Raw genomic sequence first — 22864 nt, forward strand, 5'->3', positions numbered from 1 at the left:
ATACTGTGAAGCCATCACTATCATCAATTTCTCCATGCACATAGTAAAAATGCTAGGTTATGTTTCAGCCAGCTACTTCAAATTGCTCTTTTTAAATCTACTTTATTTATTTTTTTGAAGAAAGTAAAACTCAGTTGTGCAATAAAGAGATACAAATACATTCACCATAAAATGAGTAGGTTTATTCGTTGTTCGTCCTTAAATGGATACCAACTTTTATAAAATGATTTGCTGTTTTGTGGCTGAGTTTAGGTATCAATCAAGCCACTGACAGTGGTGGCTAAACAGTGCAGCATTAAAGAGAGACTAAGCCCCAATCCAGGTCTTATGGTACATCCATTCAGCCTCCACGTACGGTCTATGTTAAAGGGGATCTTTTATGCTTTTATATGCGTGTGTTGCAAATAACGAGGCCATCTGTGCAGGTAATCACTATGTGCCAAAAACGTCAGTGCTCTAAATGTTACAAATGCACAATGCTCTTGTACAGGATGTATCAAAAAGAATAATCCCATTTTAAAGTGCTTTCATTCAATGTTCACAGGAAACAATCTAAACATGTACCATTTAGAAAGTGGGCATTCGTGAGTTTCACTTGGTTCCTGGTTGGTAGCATAACAACAGCAGTGGCTGCAGAGACTGCAGACATACCCACAAAAGTAGGGCTCAAGTTTGACTTTCTTATGAATATAAAGTGTGTGTCAGGTGTAGGGATGCATTGAGCAGTTGTGAGCATTGTATGATCAATTTTACATTCAGCCATGCACTTTAAAGATTTAATTTTCTTCATGTCCTTTACTTTTAAAAATATAGCTTTTGGAAATCAGATGACTCTTTTGATACACCCTGTTCTTTTAATTATGTATAATGTCAGAAGTGGATCGCCCTAATATGGTTAGGTCATTTAAACAGGTCTGGCCGACATACAATTCAAACCTTCCATTTATGAGAGTCAGCCAATCAGAAGATAGTGTGCTTAATGAGACAGCGGCCTTAAAGGGAGAGGCAAAAGTAAAGATTTTGAGCATAAAAGGTCCCCTTTAAATTTTGCAAACTACTTCTGTGTAGCCTCTCACTTACTACTTTGGTTTGTACTTTTGATTTTTTTTTTTTTTTGCCAGAAACATTTAAACATTCTGCCAGAGTCAAGTGTCAAGATTACTTTAAAAATTACAGATTACACACTCAGTTGGTCTGTAGTTAATGTACCTGAAGCTCGGGACTTTCTTCCCCCTCCATGATTTTATTTTGTCCCTTTATACTCAGAGTGACAAAGAATCAAGTTTTGTTCTTTTTAAACAGAAATTTACAGTGATGACTCAAATATGCTATACTCACAACAAAACATAACACTGGGGAAACAAAAGGAAACAATATATTATACCACACTCAAATATTAGGAAGGAAAATTAACCAGTGTCTCGTGTACACACTTTGACAGCAGTGCAAGTCAGTGGATCGGGTTCATTTTGGTAAAATCTTCTAAGATCTGAATCGACAAAAACCAACACATTGCAGGTGCACGCAGTAGGCAGATTTAAACTAATTAAAATTGATTAATGTGAAAAGCTATTGTCCCGACTCCAGTTCAACAACATGTGACAGGTTAAGATAAGAAGAAAAAGTAACGAAGAAGAATTAAAAGCCCCTTCCTTAATCAAAGCAGCACTGGATCACCGACGCTAACACCACAGGTTTGATCTTTTTAGTTCAATTTCAAAATATTGCTTTCAATGATTTCTTCTCAGATATCACTAAAAAGTTAGTTAAACACTCGGAACTGATTTGTCTCCTCCAGTAGGTTTAGGTGAATGATGCCTCCTGTTATACTCTGTAATGATTTCACTGTGCTTCTGAGCTAATATTCACACGATACTTGAAAAAGCCTGAATGTTGTTACAAAGTTACAGTTTGAGAAGTTTTTTTTCTGTATTTGATCAGCATCATGACACAGTTTCATATGAGGGCTCTCAATTACAAGAAAGGAGGCTTATGACTTCAGCTGAGGGTCACCGCCATGAGCTCAGCGTTTTGTCAGAGTGCATGCACTGGCTTCATATTTGTGCGTGCCTTTTTTTTGTGAGCGCTCATGGCTGACATGCAGTGTTCACCTGTGCTGCCTCGTATAGCTTGCTCCACTGATTCACTGAGAGATGGTTTCATTTGTCCTTCAGCAACCTTCCAGTGGAATTCACCTCCCGATCACGCATCAAAGTAAAGAACAGACGGATTTTCTTTTTTCCCTAATTTAAACTGCTTTTGTGCTTCTGTGGATTTTTTCTCTCTACATGTAAAGAGATCCAAGAATAAACCAGCCTTTTCCCCACAGAGGTGCTGAGTGAGGTGTTGGCCTCAGCACTGCACTTGGTCCCCAGGTACTGTTTGACTGTTCGCTGCTGCTAAATAGTTAGCATAGGTCAAATGCAAAGAACAAATTAGCCCGCTGGGATTTTAAAAGTACCTAAATGATCCAGAATGACTACTTTACCCACAAACTGTGAAAAATCTACACATTGGTCATTTTTCACTCCAATGTGTAGATTTTCCTGCACAATTACTTCACTCACAAGCACTGAAATGTGTCCAGTTACACCAGTCAGTATACTGGAGGGTCAATCTGCTAATATAATAACATTTCACGCCCGGTTGGTTGGTGATAAATTGGTTTGTAGACGATCACCTGGGTGCGTTAGATAAAAAGCACTTGTTGTACAATGTGTAAGACGGTTGTGGATACAACTGATCAGTTACAATTCATTAAATGGTCGTTTAGCAAATGAAGGCACTGAAAAAATGAGTCTGATAAACGTCACCACACTGTTCTGTAGTGCAGAGGTACATACATGTTCCTGCAGCATCACAGTTTCATGACAGTATGAAGAGCATGTAAGGAACGACATTTCCACTTCATGAGGCAAAAAAGCTGGTGAGCCTTGACGTGAGGAGGCGGGCCGCCAATGTCTCCTTTGGTGCTGGACACTATCTGTCTTGGTTGTCTGACCTGAGGCCGCAGTCCGAGGAGTCCTCAGAGGGAGTGTCTAGGACAGGATTGACAAACCCTTCGAATTCTGCAGTGTCCTCTGGGTGGGTGCTCACAAAATCATTCTCCCACTCCAGTGCGGTGGAGTCCTCGGAGGCTGAGGTCGGCCCGCTGTTCATTTGCTTGCCGCCTGGCCTCAGGGCTGCGCGCAAGATGTCCTCCTCTGTTCGCGACCTCTCCCACACTGGAAGCGCGCGATTGATTCCTACAATGCAGAGACATGAGGTTTGATTCTGACAGAAGAGCAGTAACTGATGTCAAACAGCAGAAGGTCCACGGTGGAAGTCACAAACCGCATGTATTACATAAGTGTGCTGCCTTGAAACGTACACAGGAAAAGACTGAAAATAAATGACAGATGTAGCAGCAGAGAAATGAAAACAAAAGAGCAAAATATGTTTTCAAATAAATTAAAATACTCTTGGAATTCTATGAAAAAGAGGGCTCATCACATCATCACTATCCTAATCAAACTTTTCAACTTCAGTCAGAATGTTCTTACCTTCCTCATCCTCCCACTCCAGATCTAGTGAGGTACCGTCATCGTTGGTGGAGCGGGTCTTGGTGGTGAAATCCCAGCTGCACTCTGTGTTTGGAGTCACCACATTTGTGTCAGACGGGAGTCCTGGGAACAAACAGAAAGCATGTAAACCTGACCTCTCATGAATATATACTCGCAATGTACAACAAAACGATTATCTTCTCGATGCCGATGCAGTCGGTTTTTGCAGTTTTCAACAAGTTGCAGAGGTCTTCAGAGCAACCGCAGCCCATTCTTCTTTGGCAAATCTCTCAAGATCCTCCAGATTTGATGGTCTTCTAGCGTGGACCCTGGTGTTCAGTTCACCTGACAGATATTTAAGGCAATGCTTTTGTGCAACCCAGTCAGTAACGTTCACTTACTGACTGACTCACTGGAGGTAGTTCTTCACCAGGAGCGACACACGTTTTGGGTCGTTGTTGTGTTTGAAGATAAAGAGACGACCCAGACCCAGGTTTGTTTCTGACTGCTCGAGGTTTTCTTTTAAAATCTTCACGTATCTTCCTTTCTTCATAAGCCTCCCACCACTGTGTTCCCCTGTGGGGACGGTGTCCTCTGAGTTGTAGAACTCTCACTTTTTTCTCTAAACATCAGCAAAGTGTCTGCAGCTAAAGAGCTGTAGTTTTATCTCCTCTGACCAAAGGACGCTCTTCTAGTCTGGATTATTTGTCTCCAGGTCGTTCTTAGCACACCTCAGTCTGGCTTGAAGGCGTTTCTTCTGCAGAAGTTTTTCCTGGTCTCTAACCTCGCAGCTCATTCCTGTGCAGGTCTATAGTGATTGTCTCCTTCAGACTACAATTTCAAACTTGACTAAGTCATTCACGGGTGTCTTGGCAGTTGTTCTCTCACCATTTTTCTTTCTAGTCTTTTGCTTCCCACTGCTGCCAGGTGTCTGTGTTGTGTGTCTGTCTTTACATTTCTTGATGATACTCCCCACTCCAGTTCTTGACACTTGGAAACACTCTGATAACTTTGTATATCGTTCTTCTGTTTTCTTTCTTTCTTCTTCTGCCAATTCTCTCTAAGCTGATTTGTTTTGTAGGCTTTTTTTTGTATGATGCTTTCTCAAGTAACAGCTTGAACCCTCCATCAGGTTTTCATACTGTGTATAAATCGAAGCTAGCGCTCAGTTTTAACTTAATTTTACAAGCTTTGAGCATTAAAGTCGCAATTAAGGCAGAATAACAAGGTCACAACCCCGGTCACTTTTGTTTCTCTGAAATATTTCGTACATTGTGTGCAAACAGAAATAACAAATGCTTTCTAAAGAAAACTAGTATGTTTAGATACGCTATGTTTCTCTGCTCTGTTTAAAAAAAAAAAAAAGCACCTGGGAAGAGGTTGACAAAAGCCTTAAATTTCATATAGATGGTTCACTCACTGTTGCTCCTGAAAGCTTCAGACTGGGCTTTAACATTTTGGAGGTAGGCATCAAAATCTTCCCCAGAGGTTTGTCTGAAACCAAAGAGAATAGGACGTGTTTAGCAGCAGTAAAGCACAGGAATCCCTCCAGTCCAGCGTACTTTCATTATTTCTGCTGCTTTCATGTGCAGTGAAAACAAATGAAGACGGACTGGACAGCTTGGAGCACTAAAATCTGCTCTGCAGTCTACACACTGTCTGGCTGCAGCCGCAAATATAATGTGCACTTCATCACACAGATGTGTGTTTTGAACCTCCACAAAAAAACAAAACAGACATGGTATAAGACTTTTCCAGGCAAATTCAGCCATAAATGTTAATGACTAAACAGTCGATTAGCTAGAGGCTGCAAGTTCTGGTTTTCCAGTCTTTCTTCAACAAACACATCGTTACTTAAATCCTCCTGCAGAGTCCCATGACCCGAGTTTGTCCTCAGCTCAACAACTACACCGTTGTCTAATGAACTTAACTGACTCACTTTCTTTGCTGGGTTTCACCGCCGGAGCCATCTGCTTTCCCCCGTGTCCTCTGGGCAGACAGCTGCTGACAAAAACACCACAGATCAAGTAAAAAGATAATCTCATTAGAAATTTCACAGGATTGAAATACACACTGGATTCATTTGAAAGCCTTTAACAATTTTGGCATTATCAAGGAAAAATGTGATCAGACATTTTTGAACAGATGAAGAAGAAAAAGAAAAATAAGCAACACCAAAGGAGCAGTGGAATGTGACCACAGACAAATGGCAGTCCTGCTAGTTGTCCTTTTTTTCTTTAGATCATTGGTCCCCAGCCTTTTTTGCACCACGGACCGGTTTATGTCCGGCAATATTTTTATGGACCGACCTTTAAGGTGTCGCAGATAAATACAACAAAATAAAACCAGTAATGGTACCAAAAAAAAAAGATGTATTCATACCACACGGGAAAAGACCCCGGGAAACAGAGTTAGCGATAAAAACCATAAATTTCCCACCCGAGCCTCTTAAGGCCCGGTACCAAACGACTCACGGACCGGTACTGGTCTGTGGTCCGGGGGTTGGGGACCGCTGCTTTAGATCACATGAGCAGAAGAGTACATATGAAACCACCATAGTGATGAAAATTCCTGCTTGATTATTGCTACATGCCAACAGTCTAGTTTGTCTTTGTAAAAACGTGCATGCAGGGACTGTAAATATCAGCCCTTTTATGGACCTTTTTCCTTATTTCCCTGCTTGACCTTAGAAATAAAGCCCATATCCAGATTTATATCCACTGGCACCTTTGCCTTTCTACTGTAACGCAAATAAACTCCTCCTAGTTTGTTTTGCTTGCTTTGCCAACAAGGTTCCTGCACCATTTCAAAACCCAGCCTCAACTAATGACAAATAAGAGCAAACAATGCTGAAAAGATACGCTTTGACTTTGTTATACATGCAATAACTACTAGTTGCCATACTATTCAGCAAAACACTGAAGTAAAAGTACAGAAGTACATCTGCTTCCAGCAGCCTGAAGTGTGTCAGAGAAAACAACCTGATTCACACATGTACATTTCCTGTACAGGGTTTCTGCCTGACAACAGCTGACAGCAAGCCCCCACGGTCCCACCATTATTAAATGACCCCCACCCACCCAGCAACCAAAGCAAGCTCATTTATTTACTGCAGTTAGTAATTTTAGGTTTAGTCTTCTTGCTGCTACATTATATGTAGTTGAGATCTACTATGCAATAAATATATATACATTTTTGGCATTTTTTCAACTTTTTCTACTCTAATGTATCTGGTTGTGCTAATTTCTCCCCCGGAGCCATGAGACTCTTCAACACTCAGTAACTGGACTGACACACACACATCACTACCTCAAGCACTTATCCACACACACACACACACACACACACACACACACACACACACACACACACACACACGTCACTACCTCAAGCTACTTTTTGCACAACCCACTGTCATTGTTGCACTTTTCTATTGCACAGTCTGTATCGCTCTGTTCTGTCTGGTGTTGCAGTGTCTATGTTTTGTTTTGTTTTGTGCCATTTTGCACACTTTTCTTGGGCTCTTTATGTAGTCCTGCGTTGATTGTCTGTTATATGTCATATGTAGCGCCACGGTCTTGGAGGAACGTTGTCTCACTTCACTGTACCACTGCACTTAGTTGACATGACTATAAAGCCACTTGACACGGAGAAATGGCCACATTATGCTGTGACCTTAGTGCCCCCTAGTGTTTCACGCCCTGTAAATCCACGCAAAAGCAAAAGGATAACAACAAGTGGCAACTAAACTTACAGGCTTTTCTTTTTTTCGTACGAGTCTTGAACAAGCCTTCTCCAAATTTAACAGCCGACCTGCAGCAAAGTTAGGGAAACATAAGACCTAGGTTTCCTTGGTTTTAATGTCAGATTCTTCAAGGACTTCATTGATCCACGGGAAATCAACAATCTCAAGCAAAGACAAACAGTATACTTCCATGAGCAGACAACAGTGATGAAGGCTGAACAGAGAAAGGTGGACTTGTGCAAAAATAATCACTGTGAGCTGAAATTAAGATTGGCTACTTCTTCTTTTCCTCCTGCCTGGCTGCTCCATCTTCAACATCTTTTGTCCAAAACATCCACTCTGCCTCCTCTGCACATTTCCAAACCATCTCAGCCTTGCACCTGCACCTGAGCTGTCCCGCTGATGTACTCATTTCTAATTTTGTCCATCCTGATCCTGGCAGAAACCTCAACACCTCCAGCTCGGCCTCTTGTCACTTTGTCAGTGCCACGATTCCAAACCGTACATCACAGCAGGTCTCACCACCTTGTAAAGATTCCCTTTCACTCTTGCTGCTATACGTCTGTCGCAAATCACCTCTGACACTCGTCTCTACCTGCTCCACCCTTCTTCACCTCTCGTGTGCTTTGAATGGTTGACCCCAGGTATTAGAACTCATCCACCTTCACTTCCTCTGCTTCTTGCATCTTCAGCTTTGTATCTGCCTCCCTCTCATTCATAAACATGTATTCTGTCTCGCTTCATACCTCCACCTCTCCAGACTCTCTTCATAGATTACGATGCCATCTGCATTCCTACTGTGGTTATATCAAGGACACAAACCCCACCCACCAGTCCACAATAAGAAGTATTGAATTTAGGGGAAAGAGAGCCAGAAGGGCTTATTTCACTAAGGCCCAGTGAAAGACAAATATTGTGACTTATATAAACTTATTGTATTTCTGGTCAAGAAGAAAAATGGAGCTGGAAATGATTATCATAGTCCCCTTTAAAAATACATTAAAAAAACAAAACAGAAAATTGAAATCCTGGGAGGTCTCTGCACAGAGGGGCCAGCAGCTTAGAGGAGGAGGAGGAGCTTTAGCCGAGCAGTAAGGTAAAGAAGGCAGCGCTCAGTACCGCCTCACCTCCTTCAATTTTCGTTCACGTGCCAGCCTGGCGGCCTCACGCTGGGCAGCATTTCTAGCCTCCTCTTCTAGCCTCAACTTCTCCTCTTGTGCCTCTAACTGAGCAGAAATAATGAAATGAAACAAACAAGGAAAAAATAAATAAATAAAAAAACAGAACAGAAAATTACAAAAACAGAAAAAACAATGCAGCAAATTAAAGGTAAGCCAACATAAGTTAAACACAAAATGAAACAATGAGGGCTGTTTAATCTTGACGTGGACAGGTGGCCTCACCTCGGCTCGCAGCTTTTGGTCTATGACGATCTGTTTGTCTGAGATGGCAGCGTAGCGGTGCTCTTTGAGGTTCTTGATCTCATCATCACTGATGGGCCTGGTGGAAAAACAAGAACACATATTACTCTTTTTGTTTTCTTTTTTCATGCCAGAGATTATTAGCTTTTTCTTTACATCTGAGCAGGATCTCTCACCTCGGGCAGGGCTGGGGGCTCTCAGCCTGCAATGCAACATACACAACATACTTTTTAGCAAATAGCTCCGAAATCCACTAAGAAATGCATCTACCCTGCTGCACTGACTCAAGAAGTGCTACTCTGGGACTGAGCGGAGAGTAATCGAGTTACTCTCTGGGAGGAAAAATGTATGACTCCCATATCGCAGGGATGGCCACATCACATCGTTTTCTATCCATCATGAGCCGAGCACGGCAATAATGGACGGTCTGATCCAAGGAGCATAATCCAGCTTTTAATCAGAAAACAGCATTTTTTTCACAGACTTATTTAGCTCGTAAAATCTAAACTTACCTCATCACTTTCTACCAGATTCTCAAACTGAAAAAAGAAATAAATAAAAAGCACAGTTAGACTCATTGCATTAGCTTAAATAGTCATTCTTAAGAAAGGTTCAAATAAATAAATAAATAATGTACACACCTCGATTGTGTAGTGCTCCCCTGTGGTGCTGCTGCGGAAGTATTTTGACCTGCAGGAAAAATGAAGAGAAAAAAAATTAATTTCAAACAGCAGGGGTACCAAACATAAGGCCTGCGGCCCAGAATCGGCCCACTTCCAAGTTCCAGTTTTTTTTCCACTATGTACTTTAAATTTTTATTTCTGACAAACTCAAAAAAAAAACAACATTTTTGTGAATTACTGTGAATTGTTCTGTTTTAGTTGCAATTACTACAATAACTTTATTTTCTTTAATTTTATAGATTTAATCAAAATTAAACATTTCTGTCATTTACTACAGCAGCATTTCGTTATCATGTAGAAAAACAGAGACATGCTAGACGTACTACTAACAACTTTCTTCTTATATTAAATGGGATTAATTTAGTAGTTAAACACCTTTACACTGACAGAAGGGGCTGTTTCACTGGTTTGGCCCACGATGTAAAATTACTTTGACAACCCTGATCTAGAGTATAATGAATGAGACAAATATAAATTAGCTTCAGCACTTTTCACTTTCCTGTCTCTTCTTCATATTGTTAAAAATATACACCAGGTCTATTCCTGATGCTTAATTTTCAAAATACAATTAAAATCTTCAAAATAAAAGGCCCAGTGTAAACTAAATACTCATTTCTTGAAACCTCCTTAGTCTGACACAAAGCCTTGTTAAGGTCTTAAAATAATGCTAGGGACTCATTTGTGTGGTATTAATTTGATGTTTGAATTCACAATGCCAGAGTTATTGCATCATAAACCAGGAGCAGTGGCTTCATAAAGGAAATGAACTAAAAAAAAAAAGAAGCATGAACCTATAGCCAAATCTCAAAGCTCTACAGGCTGTTCCACCAGTTTCATGAAAGAAGTCTCAGCTGTATGTAGGTAAACAGATATTAGCATAAGCAAACTCTATGAACTTTGTATTGTGAAATTTCCCACATAATTATTGATGCGTCACTGTTAGGCCTGTGAAATAGGAAACAGGTTGTTGAGTGTTGGCTGTTCAGTTTGTGTTCAAATGTAGTCTGAATCCATTATTTTGTGTGACTTTTGGGTGCTGCTGAGTCACCACAGCAAGCAGCTCCACGTGTTTGATTTGGCAGAGCTGGATGGCCTTCCTGACCCAACCCACATAAGGACTTGAGGCTAGTTGAATGCTTTATGTGGAACAAACTGTACATGAGAAAGCTATATTACACAGATGTAACTTCCACTAAAGCGGCCTGCTAAATGACATCTGTACCAGGAGTCCTGACAGCCTCACCTGCCCTGCATCAAATACTGCCAATTAACATTATTGATTTGAGCTGTGACCTTTAGGATCTACAACAGTCAAACCTAAGAGAGAAAAAAAAGCTGTTTTTTCCCTTCATTTTAATGACTGTCAGTGAGAGAGAGTGTGACTTAAAAACTTAAAACCAGGGGCAGATCTACAGGGGGGCAAGCGGAAGGGGGGCAACTGCCCCCCTGCTGTAGAGCCTCGCCCCAACTTCTATGTTCCTAAAATATTTTTCGCCTTTGCAGGATTGCTATCGTTTGTCCAGTGAGCACTGCAGAGTGTGAGCAAAGTTTTTCTACTTCAAAAATCACCACGCTCAAGCATTTTAGTTTATACCTAAAAATTATCTTAGAACAGATAATGATACAATAAATATTTTGTTGACTGCATTTACATATTGGGGGATTTTCAGATACCTCACTGAAGAGGACACCTTTGTTGTAATGCCACTTTGGGCTAAGTTACAACTACTACTGTGGTACGAAGTGTTAGCTACTGTCAGCTCCATTATATAAATCTATGGATGAAAGTGTGAAAAGGCTCGTTGCTGGTAGAGTGAAAGCCTTCTCTCACCTTAACAAAGCACAAGGTAAAGTCAGACTAAAAAGCATCAATTATTTACATTCAACTGGGTGACACAACAGCCTGAAGCTAAGGCAAAAAACAGGCAATTAATCCCAGCAGCTAGCCAAGCAGCCAAACTGTCCATATATTAGTTTACATGATTGTGTGTGAGCTCTCCAGAAGCTCTGTCAGCTGTGCTGTCATTATCAGACCTTAGCTAAACTACAAGTCTACAGCTAAACTACAGGCTCCTGACACTAGGGGTGGGGTCTTGATTCCCACTGGCACTGGCTGACTGCAGGTACCGTACAGCTAGAGGCTAAACTAGCTGGCCCGTATCTCTGATTTACAACATCACCGTCTGTAATAACAGCATCCCTACACAGCTGCCCAAGTGCTCACAGGCAGACTGCCGTGTCAAACTACTGGCCAACCTTATCAGCAAGCAGATAACGCCGCTTCGGGTGATGCTTGCATGCTAGCTAGCTCAGGCAGCTAAAGCTCACAGTTGACTCACCCCCCTCCTCGCTGGATCCTGTTGGTTTCTCTCCTGAAGAGCCCCACACAGTATGCCCAGCAGTTACCCATCGCATTGTCAAATGTTCCTATGATCCGGCTGCCTATCGCCTGACAGCTGCTGGAGCATTAGCGTTGGCAGCTACATCTCCAAACGTACTCCTCTCGCTCCAGCCACTTCCTCATCCTCCTTTCTTCCTCTCCGGCTGGTGACAGAGCTCAGATGAAAGTGAAACATCACCACCTGCTGTCCTCTACGTGAAGTTTTGTGAAGGGCCAAAATAAAATCCAAATAAAAAAATAAAGAAATGACTCAGTGAGAAAATAAATGTGCTAGAAAATAATGCAAATAATATCTTACTATAATGATCATAGGGTATGTATTTTATGTTCTCCCACTCCTCCACGATGCATCAATCAGTCTGAATCAAACCTACTTTATATAGACTGCTGAGGGTACCAGTATCATCAACATATATATAGCTTTTGGGAATATTGTTGATTCATTCATGATTCATTAATTTGTTTGCTATGCGTGAACAGACATTTTTTTTCATCTGAAAATATACAGTGGTGTAATGGAGATTAAAAAATAACATGAGAAATTTACACATGTGTTTTCATACATGAGCGAAGCAATTAAATGTCACACACCTGAGAAAACCTACCAGTGTGGTAGGGGTATTCACTTGACAAATTGTTGTTTTTTTTAAGGTTAACTTTGTGTTTATTGGCTAGAGTGAATAACTACTATTTTCTCCCATATTTTTAATAGCATTTACTGTATGCAGTTCTGCTTTTCCCCCCTTCCAGCAATATGGGAGGCCCTTGCTGGGGGTCTCATCCTGTTAAAAGGGAGCTCTTCCTTCCCACCACTGAAGTGCTGCTCATATAGGATTGTCCATGTGACATTAGCTTCAAACTCTAATATCACATGGTCTTCACATAAAGCACCTTTAAACAATTGTATAAAGAAACTAGAAAAAGCTTAAAAAATGCTTAAACATGTTTGAAATATTCAAAGCTCAGCTTTCTAAATGATCTTAATTGCATAAGATTAGCAAAATATCAGCCAGTTTAAGAATAAAAGGCAACAAAACCAAAACGTTTACCACAGTTAGATGGCTTTATTCTGCACTCCAACGCTAAATTTGTAGTATCTCAGCTCATATTGACTTACTGACATGTCATGATTGTGGCATCTGTGTGATAATACATGATCACTCATCAGCCTGTGCGTCTGAGGCATGATAGCACTTTCAGTTATTTTCTTTGTATTTTTTTTATCAGTCCGTGTTCTCAGGGCCAAAGAGGTGTTCGTGAATCTCATCTTGAGCTGGGATGCTGTCCATGTTGCTGACTTTGACTCTCTGGGTAACAGGCATATATCTGGGCATGAGCTTTTTCCCACTCTGAAAGAAAATCCCGAAAGTGTGCAACTGAATCAGTTTCTTTAAAAGTTGTAAGTCAGAAAAACTAAACTGGAGAATAGTGTTAATGAAAAAAGACCCACGATTTTCTTGGAGTCAGCCAGCGATCTCTCCGAGTACCTCCTCATCCTTTCTTTCTGTTTTTCTCTCTGCTCTCTCAGCTTGTCTTCACGCTCCCTGCAACATGTTGTAGAGAGAGTGGGAGGGTGTTTATATAACACTGCACTGTAATTTCTGCTAAGACTGAAAATAATACATTCAAGAAGAAAAAAAAACAAAAGCTAGTTTCTAATCAAGGAATTCTGTTTTTACCATAGAGCCTCACAGTTCTGCAGCTGTTACTGAAAATATTTCAAGTTTTTTTTTTACAGGTGAAAAATTCAATAGCCAAGTGGGCTGAGGGTGGAACATTGAGCCACTGAGGCACACAGTACCTGGTCCTCCTCTCGCTGTCCTTGATCTTCTTCATTAACTCCAGTTTTTCTTCAGGGATGCTCTCAAGGCTCTGCAGTAGTAAAGACAGCCGCTTCTCAATGTTGGTCAGCTTCTCCAAAGTGTTTAGTTTGGTCATCCTGTCATCCATGCAGCTGCGGTGCACCTCTGCCACCTTCTCGCTCAGAGCATCCAGTAACACATCCTGTGGGTAAGCGAAGTGATTACGAGGCCTGTAAAAGTCACCAAGTGCAGCTTGGTGCAGCGGTGTATTCTGTGTTACCTGGTCCTGTGTATTCAGGGACACGTGGAGAAGGACCTTCCGCTCAAGCCTGGCTCCTCTCGCCTTCTCCTTCTCGATTCTCTCCTTCATTTCATTTATCTGCATTGTAATTTGTTTTTCATCCTTTTCACTTGACAGAAAGAAAGCAGCAATGAGAAAAGAGGGCAGCTGGAATAACCAGAAAACAGTAAAACCCTGAGTGTTATAAGAGCTCTGAAGCTGCAAGCAAAAAGAGATTTAGCCACTGCGTAATGTAACAGAGCCATGTGACATGCTTACTGATTCTTCTTGGTTGTTTTCAAGGACTGTTGGAGCTGCTCCAGAGTCTCCTCCACCCTCGTAGAGTTCTGAATCAGGGACAGGTTCTGCTCCGTCAGCTCTGTCATCAGATCCAGCAGCTGCTGGGGATCAGTGAAATACAGCTCTGGCTCATCCTACAGAGAGGTGGGTAAGACATACCACTGTCAGTACTGGGAAGAAATATTCAAGCTGCTCCTTTAGTTAACGTAAGATAGGATCGGGAAAAACTGACCTCATAATCTGAGCTGTCACTGTCCAATTTAGGATCTGTGACTCTGCAATGTAAGAGTTTTACACCTGTGAGAGAAGTTACAGCAACACTGGAGAGGATTTTAAATGTGATCTTCTAGTTTTTCTTTATTTTGCGGTTGTTGTTTGAAATACAAAACCTCTTTCTGGCAGAATTGTTGCGACTGTGCTCATGTAGCTCATATATTGTTGCCAGTCACTGCTGGTCTTTCATTTTCACGTTTTTCCTGTACAGGTTGTGAAGGCTTACAACGAGGGTGGCTTGTTTCAGACAGAGGGTGAATTGAGGGTGCTCCTAAGTGCTTAACTACCACATTCAGCACTACATCAAAACTATGACACAAACAGTGGATGTGCAGAAATATTAAACAAAGCCATGAGTGAAACGAGAGTGCTGGTGCTCCCTTACAGACTGTCACTGTGGGCTGGGGACAGCCTGGTCTCCTGGATGGACGTCAGCTGTCTGCCTGGAGTCTCCAAACCTGCGTGCATGTTAATAAATGAAAGAATCATTTAAGTCAATTGCAGGACATTAAGCAGAGTACCGCCATGCTGGTCTCTGTTGCCTATTTTATGGTGATTTACTGGGCATTACTTGCCATTCCTAATAGCAGTGTCTTTAAGCTCCCTGTTCTGGTCCTCCTTGGTGCCTTTACAAGACATAACCTTTGACCTCTGGGCCTCCTGCCACTCTGGAGGAGACAGCTTGAATAGAAGGTCCTTATAACTCTTGTAGTCTACCAGGATTTCTTCAAAGCTGGCAAGTTCACTGTGCAGAAGAAAGACTACATTAAAATCTACACAACATAAAAACTGTATCTTCAAGGAAACCACCTTTAGCGCCTCTGAGTTCACCTTCTGGATAAACATGCTGACGGACTGAGACAGGGCTGATGCCCACACACATTTGATTTTTTTCAAGATGATCTGAATGCTACCTTTTTATGGTGAGTATTTCAGCAGTTAGCCTCCTGATTTCATTGTTCTTCTCCTGTGTTGACCTGGCCTCCTGTTCATACCTGGCAGCAGAGACAAACACAACTATTTGCAAAGGAACCTTTTAATCATCAGTACAGGTACGGCAGAAATAAGCATGTTCAGGAGTTTTTGCATATTTTTTTGCATACTCTTGCACATTGTTCTTTATTCTCCTTTTATGAGCTGAGAAACAACAACCAAACATTCTTATTATAAAAAAAATACTTATTTTAAAATCTATGAGCACTGCTGGTATAAACACCGACATCAGTCAGCATGATTTACGTACATCACAGTGGTGCATCCCTAAAACACTATTTTATGAAAATGTGATTTTAAATTGAACAGAGACGCTAACAGGATAGCCACTGTTTAATCCTTACAGCGTTCTGGCCTCCACAGACTTCTTCTCATTCTCCCTGAGAAACTCTTCAAATCTGACATTGTCTCTCTCAATGCTCCGCTCCAGGTGTTTCAGCAACTTCTCTTCCTTTACTATGGCCTCGTCCATCCTCAAAATCTCAGACCTCTTTGCCATCACGGATAACTGAGGAAAGGAGGACGAGAAGAAGATGAAGCCAGACTTCTATAATCTTACATGATGCATATTATTGTAATAGTAATTAATAATAATTTCCCTATCTGTCTGTCTATCTGAGATGACTTTAGTAAGAGAACAGAAGTGGATCATTCATTCAAGCAGTCATCTGCTTGATCTAACTCATGGGGAACATTCAAAAGCACATACACAGAAGAAGATACCCATGTGTGTTCAATTCTATTGTCATAATTTTCATAACTCATGTTGAAAACATTAAAAGCTGGTGGCGCTGAGTTTAAATGACGTGAACATTCACCAGGTGAGGTTAGAACAGTAGGCCTGACCCAAAATGAAGACCTAAAGAGGATTTATTAACCTTTTCTGCATTAACTTGACTTTGTCTCATTCGGCTGGATCTATAAGGCTACATCAGAGGAAAAGTTTTTATTTAACTAGAACAACCTGTTTTAGTTCAGTAGCTGAGTTTGGATGATAGTTATCCTCCATTAATACTAGACAGAGCGCTGATGCAAAAAACATGACAGCATATTAGCAACTGTTGAAATCATTTACCTCCAACACAGCTTTCTGTCGTTCCAGGGAGATTAAGGCATGCTTGTTGTCTTTTGTTACTTTTTCTGGGGACAGAGGACAAACAACATGTTAAATTGATCGTATTTGTTCACATATATTTTGAATTTTCTACTCCTCTTCCACTTACCTTGTTTCATTCGTCCACCAGATGTTTGCTTAGGGGGAACTGTCCTACTCTTGATTGGTTTTAGATTCGTCATCTTCTCATTTCCCCCCTTCTTCTCCTCCTCCTCCTCCGCCTCGTCCTCCACTTCTCCCACCAGCTCATTCTTCAGCTTGGCCGTCACTCTTGCAGCGTGGGTTGTCTTCTCATCAATTGGCAGAGCGAGGAATTTACGCATCTCCTGAGCACAAAGGGCGAACAGCAGCATGACTTTAACACAACAAAGATCCATTTTTCACTTTTAGAAAATGCTGCCATGCCAGTATAATGCGTGGAGAGAAAATCTGTCATTTGGACATACATAAATGTGCAAAAGCATGCTCACAAACCTCTTTACGGTCCTCTCTTTCGTTTACACGCAGCAGAAAAATGCTGTTGCCGTCTGGCACTTTGAACGGGCTCAGCTGAGTCCCTCTCTTCCTCCTTGTCCCTACACACGTTGGGAATAAAAGATAAAAACAACAAAAGTTGCAACACTTTCTGTTATTTCTTTTTATTCTACAACTCAGTTTTATTTTACGAATCTCTCTTCTCTCTGATGAAAACATATTTGAAATGCAGCACAAACCAATCATGATGCGCTGACAGTACACACACTGTAATGTGTAAAGCATGACTTTATAAAAGAAGCTTACTAAGCTGCGGCGATGACATATCTGAGGTGCTTCTGACATCAGGGGTTGAACTAGCTTAGCATTTAATGTGGCTGCAGGCTGGGAAAAGAAAAAGTTATTCTTGGCAGAACAGGAAGTTACATTTCTGAACGTTTCACACCCTAAAAGCCAGACGGATGTCCTCTGGTGAAGGCGTCCTGGCAATTTCCACCTACAAGATTCCTTAATCTTATTTATTTGTTTTACATTCTTTCCTAAATCTTAAAATGCCTCTTATAACCGACAGTTTTATTTTCAAAATACATTTACTATCATTAAAGGCATTGTGTGTGTTTTCATACTAATTGGATCTATTTTGGTTGGAAACGTGGCGTGATCTCTATAATGTCATCAGGCTCTGTGTAATCATACAAATATAAAGGTCAGGGGAAGAGGCCCAATCAAACATCTGTGTGTGGGTGAGGGGCTTAGATGATTAGATGATTACTTAAAGGATGTTATTCTTGTTTTCTCTATATTTTTTATATGTTAAATAAGTATTCTTAAACATGTATTCTGTATATATGTTTAAGTGACGTTGAAGGTGTCAGTTGGTATGTGTTAGTGCCAAATGGGCTGATGTGCTTTTCTTCTCACCGCAGGTTCTGGGCAAAAAAGTGTCTTGTTGACGCCAGAGATTAGAGAAGTAATTATAGTATTATAGTACTTGGCACACTAATAATGTTTTGCTATAAAACATTTCTGTTTCTGACCTTTTTTTTTTTTTTTTTAGGAGTTTCTGGTAATGTGTTAAAGACGCTTTTCAAAAGTAAAGTATGTTCAATGTGTCATAAAGACAGTGAGTAAGTGAGTCAAATCCGACAGAAACAGTGTAAATAATTAATAAATTAATTTAAAAAATACACTTTTTTTTAAATAACTTTACCCCTAAGTAAGGGCTCGTCTTTGCTGTTGAAATGTGACCGTCCTCCTGTGATTACACCAGCAGCAAGCAAACGCAAGCAAACCCTGCCAAACTACAGATAAATAAACGAAGTTAGTGATAAATAAAAAAGGTCAAGCTGCTGCAAAAGACAGATTTAAGGACATATTTTTATTGGTATTCATAATAAAGCTAACTCACCGTCTTATAATGCTGTAGGTAAACAGTATAGATCGCAGCTAGCCGCCCCGCTGGCTCTGTATACCGTTGTCATGGTGAATGTTGCCTTCAGGGCCTCCTTGTTATTTCTCCCTTATTATTTAGTCTTTTGTATAAATAAATAGGGAGGATGTCTATATTTGTATTGCTAGTTTAGTAAATGTGATGAAAAACAAACTAATTTAAAAGAACAGTTGTTATTCTGAAACACTATATTACAGGAAATGGTTTTCAAGCTGGCTCTTCAGTTCTGTGGACCATGTTTGTTCTCCACTAGATGGCATGAACATATCACAAAATCCATCTCAGGCCTCTCTGCACTGGATTGCCTTCTTATGAGGGACCCAGGTTCCAAGATTAAAGAAAATAAATAAATGTTTGTAGCTAGAACCTGTTTCGTCCTTATTTAACTCCCCACCACTTTATCTTTCACTTCATCATGTGTATCAGTGAATATACTTAGAATCAGATACTGTATATTTTCTTCCCACGCATCCACACATGACCCTGCACATCTCCGCTCAACAAAGCAGCCCACACACTATGCTTGCTTGTAGGAAATCCCAGTGTCAGATTGTCAGGTTAAAGTAATGCAAACACATGGGGGAGTGTTGGCTCACACAACAGAAGGGGGCATGTTGTGTAAGAAAACAGAAATGGCGTCTTATTCACATTTGAAGGAATGGCTTCAAGAGCAGGGATAGATTGGAAATCAGAAAGAAGCAGAGGCTCAAGGCTTTTCTCCAAATTCCCAATGTTTCCCTTCCAGAATTCCTCAACTCTCCAGTAGAGAGGGGGAAAAAACTTTCTGAAGTGTACAGCTGCACAGAAACATGATTTGTACTGTACATAAGACTACCATGTAATGCTATAAGTGCATTAGAGTATCTTATGGAACAGTACAGATTACTTCTAACTCCCCCGCTTATGCAGCCCAAAGACAGTGGATATTTGCTATTATATAAGAGGTGAACATTCAGCCTTCTGTGCAAGGCAAGACCAACAGCTTTCCTTCAATCGGAGTCCATGCAGCCACCTTCAATTAACCCAAACTATCTAACCTGAGAAATGATTACACACAGAACATATAATGATTTGAATGTACTGTAAGAACTGAGTCCCACCCCCATCTCTTACAGTTTAACTGAGTTGGTTGAGTAAAAAACAAAACAAAAAACTGGACTCCTGTCATGAAGCAAACGTTACAGCAGAGTTGGAGCTGCCACACTGTCGAGCAGCTGTTCAGAGATGCAGACTGTGCTTATGTCCATACGACTGAACAGCGGGGTTTCAAACGCAGCCAACATTTTATAGTGTGTGGCTGGTTTGTAAGCATGCCTAAGCATTATGATATATTATAAATCCACTTCTTATCAAATTATTCACACATATATAAATGCTTTCCTATAGCATTTCATCATCATTCATATTAACAGTTAAATGGTTTAGTGATATCTGTGCATAGTGCTGTAAGTATCAGTAAGGAGGTCTGCTAATGACCCGTGAAAGTGACATATTTTCATACAGATGTACAGCACAGTACAAATCTTTAGCGTCATTCCATTTCTTTATATTTTGCTTCCAAAGAGCTCGACTTTCCTGTATTTGATTAGTGTTTCTCCAGGACATCTGAAGGAGCATAAAAGAAGAGGCAGACCTTAAAAACGATCTACGGCAGATGAAGAGTGTCTGATAGTCACATTCTTAACGAAGAACCAAAAGCCCAACAAAGACCTGACACAGGAGCTGACAGTCAATCTGACCGTTAAGCTGATCCATCTACTGTTCCCCGAGGCCTCATCAGAAATGTTCTCAGTGGTGGCTGTCAAGAAACCGTTCTTAAGGAAGGGAAACAAGGAGCGAACCTTTGGTTCACGTTATCATCATTAATGGAGGAGTTCAGGAGAGAGGGGAGTGGGTGCAGACAATCGAGGGCTGCTTTTCAGACAGTGTTGTTGGGAGTCTTGCCAAAATTGCACTTATTGCAGTCATTCATATTCAGTTATTTACAAATCAATACATATTATCCTAATGTTGGTGTAGTCAAAATAGACATCTCCCATGCTACCCTCATCTAATTTTTTACTGCACTACAAACTTCTTAAAGTCCATTTAAAAAGAGCTAACAAAACAAAACAAATCTATAAAAAATACAACACTATTCCCTTCAAAGTAAATACTCCAGAGAGCTGCCTTGATGGGAGGTTTGTGCTTTGACAGTGCTTCTTGTTTTTTAATGCATTCTTGATAGCAGTAATTGTGGTTTAAAGAAAACACATGAAAAAGTGTTCTAGGGTACAAAAGCCTCTCCTTGTCTTCTTTGTGGATTTCGATGCTTAAAAAAAATCAAATTAACATTAATGTTCATTTGCATGATTTTGGATTAGACAAGTGTCAGAGCTTTCAGTCATAACCTTAAAACACTAAATGCACTGTTACCAAGATATCACCCTTTGCTTCAAAATCATTTTCTGCATGCATTTGTCTGCAGTGTGTGTAGTGTGTTGTGTTGTGTCATTGGGAAAAAGCTGTAGGACTATAAAGTCCAATGAGAAGTCTCACTTTTTCACTCTTACACACTGTAGAAGCATTTCAAATAATACTCATGTCATTTAAATATTAAATAAATCAAGGCTGAGATTGGCAGAGCCTCAAATGAAAATGCTCAATTGATTATATTTGGCATTGTGATTGTCTGTATCTAAAAACAATCTGGTTAATTGAATTAATTATTGCTGTGTGAACTGGGAATTCAGAAAGGCACTTTCTAAATATAGGACACTCCAAAGCATGTCTAATGCTAGTTTACACAGAGTAATAATTAAGTGGGAAATGAGCAAAGCTTCAACTTGACATAAAGCACAGAAAGAAATTGAGACATTATTCAAATTCTCCATATGTCTATCACCAGACCTCGCTGTGTTTATACACTTGTCTTTCATGCAAAGATGGTAACATCATTAACATTTTAATTTTCCTCTATTTGTGAAAAAAAAAAGATCAATGAATGCTCCAAGACAGTAAGGACAGTAACTGACTGGACTAAATTAAATAATACAATATATTACATAGTTATAAATATAAGACATAGCTCAAATATATACAAATAACTCAATTATAAAAATCCAGAATATTACTATTAAATATATATATGATTTACTCTAATCTGTAAAACTTGGTTATTTGTTATTTTCACTGCAGAGGATATGCAAAGGGTTTAACTATTGCACTGTGTATTGTGCATTTTGCATTAGAGGAGTTGTACAGGCAGGAATGATTTCCTGTGTCGTTCAGTGGTGCATTTGTGTAATCTCAGCCTCTCACTGAAAGTGCTCCTGTTACTGGCCAGCACATCATGGAGTGGGTGGGAGGTGTTGTCCAGCATTGACCGTATCTTGGACAACATCTGCCTCTCTGACACCACCTTAAGGGAATCCAGCTCCATCCCCACAACATTATTGGCCTTGTGGATCAGTTTATTAAGTTTGTTGGCATCTGCGATCGTCAACCTGAAGCCCCAGCATGCAACAGCATAGAGGCTGGGACTGGCCACAACAGACTTGTCAGCTCTCTCTTCATCACGACAGCATCCGCATCACTGCAGCTGCAGCACCAATCCGTCTGTCGATCTGCCGCTCCCTTCTCCCGTCACTCATGAACAAGACCCCCAGATACATAAACTCCTCCCCTTGAGGCAGGAACTTGTCCCTGAACCAGAGAGGACACTCCACCCTTTTCCGGCTGAGGACCATGGCCTCAGATTTGGAGGTGCTGATTCTTGTTCCCACCAGAACTGGTGACAAAGGGCAGCACTGGGTGAGCCCATCACCCACCGGAAATGATTCAGATTTATTGCCGGCTATGCGGACCAAACTCTTGCAACAGTTGTATAAGGATGGCCCATATGCCCATAGCAATGGGCCAGACACCCTATACTCCCACAGGACACCTCGAGGGACACAGTCAAATGCCTTCTCCAAGTCTACAAAACACATGTAGACTGGTTGGGCAAACTCCCATGCACCCTCAAGTATCCTCAAGAGGGTAAGCAGTTGTCCTCCAAGACCCACCACCTGTAAGTAGAAGGACAGTAATCACTCCGACCTCAGCAACCCAACTCTGTCTTTAGTCAGGGGGATATAGTAGGCCGTGGCCTGCACAGAGAGACATAGACCTCCTTCATAGAAACTGTCACTCCAAGAGGGGGAGGGCTGTGAGGCACCACCCCCTGTCCCCCCAGCACCCCCTGCCGGGCCCCCACCTTTTGGAAAGCCCTGAGAGTGGGGAACCTGTGAGTTTTGTATGTCCGCTCAGGCACAGTCCATACTTCATCTGTAGGCAATTTCCATCATAAGTGGTGGTCATGGCGGGGGTGTCAGGTGGCGGAAGGTGGTGCCTAAATGGCTCTCC

At 41.0% G+C, this 22864-nt stretch overlaps 2 protein-coding genes across 4 annotated transcripts; both read right to left on the reverse strand.

Moving 5' to 3' along the window:
* Nucleotides 1–160: 160 nt before the first annotated feature.
* On the reverse strand, nt 161–11947 carry ap1ar (adaptor related protein complex 1 associated regulatory protein). Of its 3 annotated transcripts, none has more exons than XM_005933255.3 (10): nt 11731–11947; nt 9350–9398; nt 9221–9247; nt 8885–8910; nt 8691–8787; nt 8415–8513; nt 5482–5546; nt 4963–5036; nt 3543–3665; nt 161–3245 (listed from the first exon to the last, which is right to left on the reverse strand). In XM_005933255.3, the coding sequence occupies exons 1-10, from the start codon at nt 11799–11801 to the stop codon at nt 2980–2982; spliced, it is 897 nt and encodes a 298-aa protein (XP_005933317.1). In that variant the 5' UTR covers nt 11802–11947; the 3' UTR covers nt 161–2979. The 3 variants fall into 3 exon arrangements, with proteins under 3 accessions (XP_005933317.1, XP_005933318.1, XP_005933319.1); XM_005933256.3 differs by having other exon boundaries at nt 5482–5543; nt 11731–11946; XM_005933257.3 differs by lacking the exon at nt 8415–8513 and having other exon boundaries at nt 5482–5543.
* Nucleotides 11948–12846: 899 nt separating this feature from the next.
* cfap100 (cilia and flagella associated protein 100) lies at nt 12847–18499 on the reverse strand. Its single transcript, XM_005933260.2, has 15 exons — nt 18437–18499; nt 18239–18329; nt 17029–17129; nt 16664–16880; nt 16516–16580; nt 15785–15948; nt 15362–15442; nt 15023–15192; nt 14833–14905; nt 14407–14449; nt 14154–14308; nt 13875–14004; nt 13594–13796; nt 13243–13336; nt 12847–13141 (listed from the first exon to the last, which is right to left on the reverse strand). Exons 4-15 carry the CDS (start codon nt 16875–16877, stop codon nt 13016–13018), a joined length of 1518 nt encoding a protein of 505 aa, XP_005933322.1. The 5' UTR covers nt 16878–16880; nt 17029–17129; nt 18239–18329; nt 18437–18499; the 3' UTR covers nt 12847–13015.
* Nucleotides 18500–22864: the final 4365 nt, after the last annotated feature.

The sequence above is a fragment of the Haplochromis burtoni genome, unplaced genomic scaffold (assembly GCF_018398535.1).
Source record: "Haplochromis burtoni strain Fernald_Lab_line unplaced genomic scaffold, NCSU_Asbu1 Contig_159, whole genome shotgun sequence".
NCBI lineage: Eukaryota > Metazoa > Chordata > Actinopteri > Cichliformes > Cichlidae > Haplochromis > Haplochromis burtoni.

Excerpts from the sequence above, each read along its gene's own strand:
- ap1ar (XM_005933255.3), bottom strand. The coding sequence starts at position 11,801 with ATGGGTAACTGCTGGGCATACTGTGTGGGGCTCTTCAGGAGAGAAACC. Across the intron at positions 9,248-9,349 it reads GGGAGCACTACACAATCGAG|TTTGAGAATCTGGTAGAAAG; the intron begins GTGTGTACATTA and ends TTCTTTTTTCAG. Across the intron at positions 3,666-4,962 it reads TGAAGCTTTCAGGAGCAACA|GACTCCCGTCTGACACAAAT; the intron begins GTGAGTGAACCA and ends GTTTGTTCCCAG.
- cfap100 (XM_005933260.2), bottom strand. The coding sequence starts at position 16,877 with ATGCGTAAATTCCTCGCTCTGCCAATTGATGAGAAGACAACCCACGCT. Across the intron at positions 14,450-14,832 it reads CCAGCCCACAGTGACAGTCT|AGTCACAGATCCTAAATTGG; the intron begins GTAAGGGAGCAC and ends CTTACATTGCAG. Across the intron at positions 14,309-14,406 it reads GTGACAGCTCAGATTATGAG|GATGAGCCAGAGCTGTATTT; the intron begins GTCAGTTTTTCC and ends ACCTCTCTGTAG.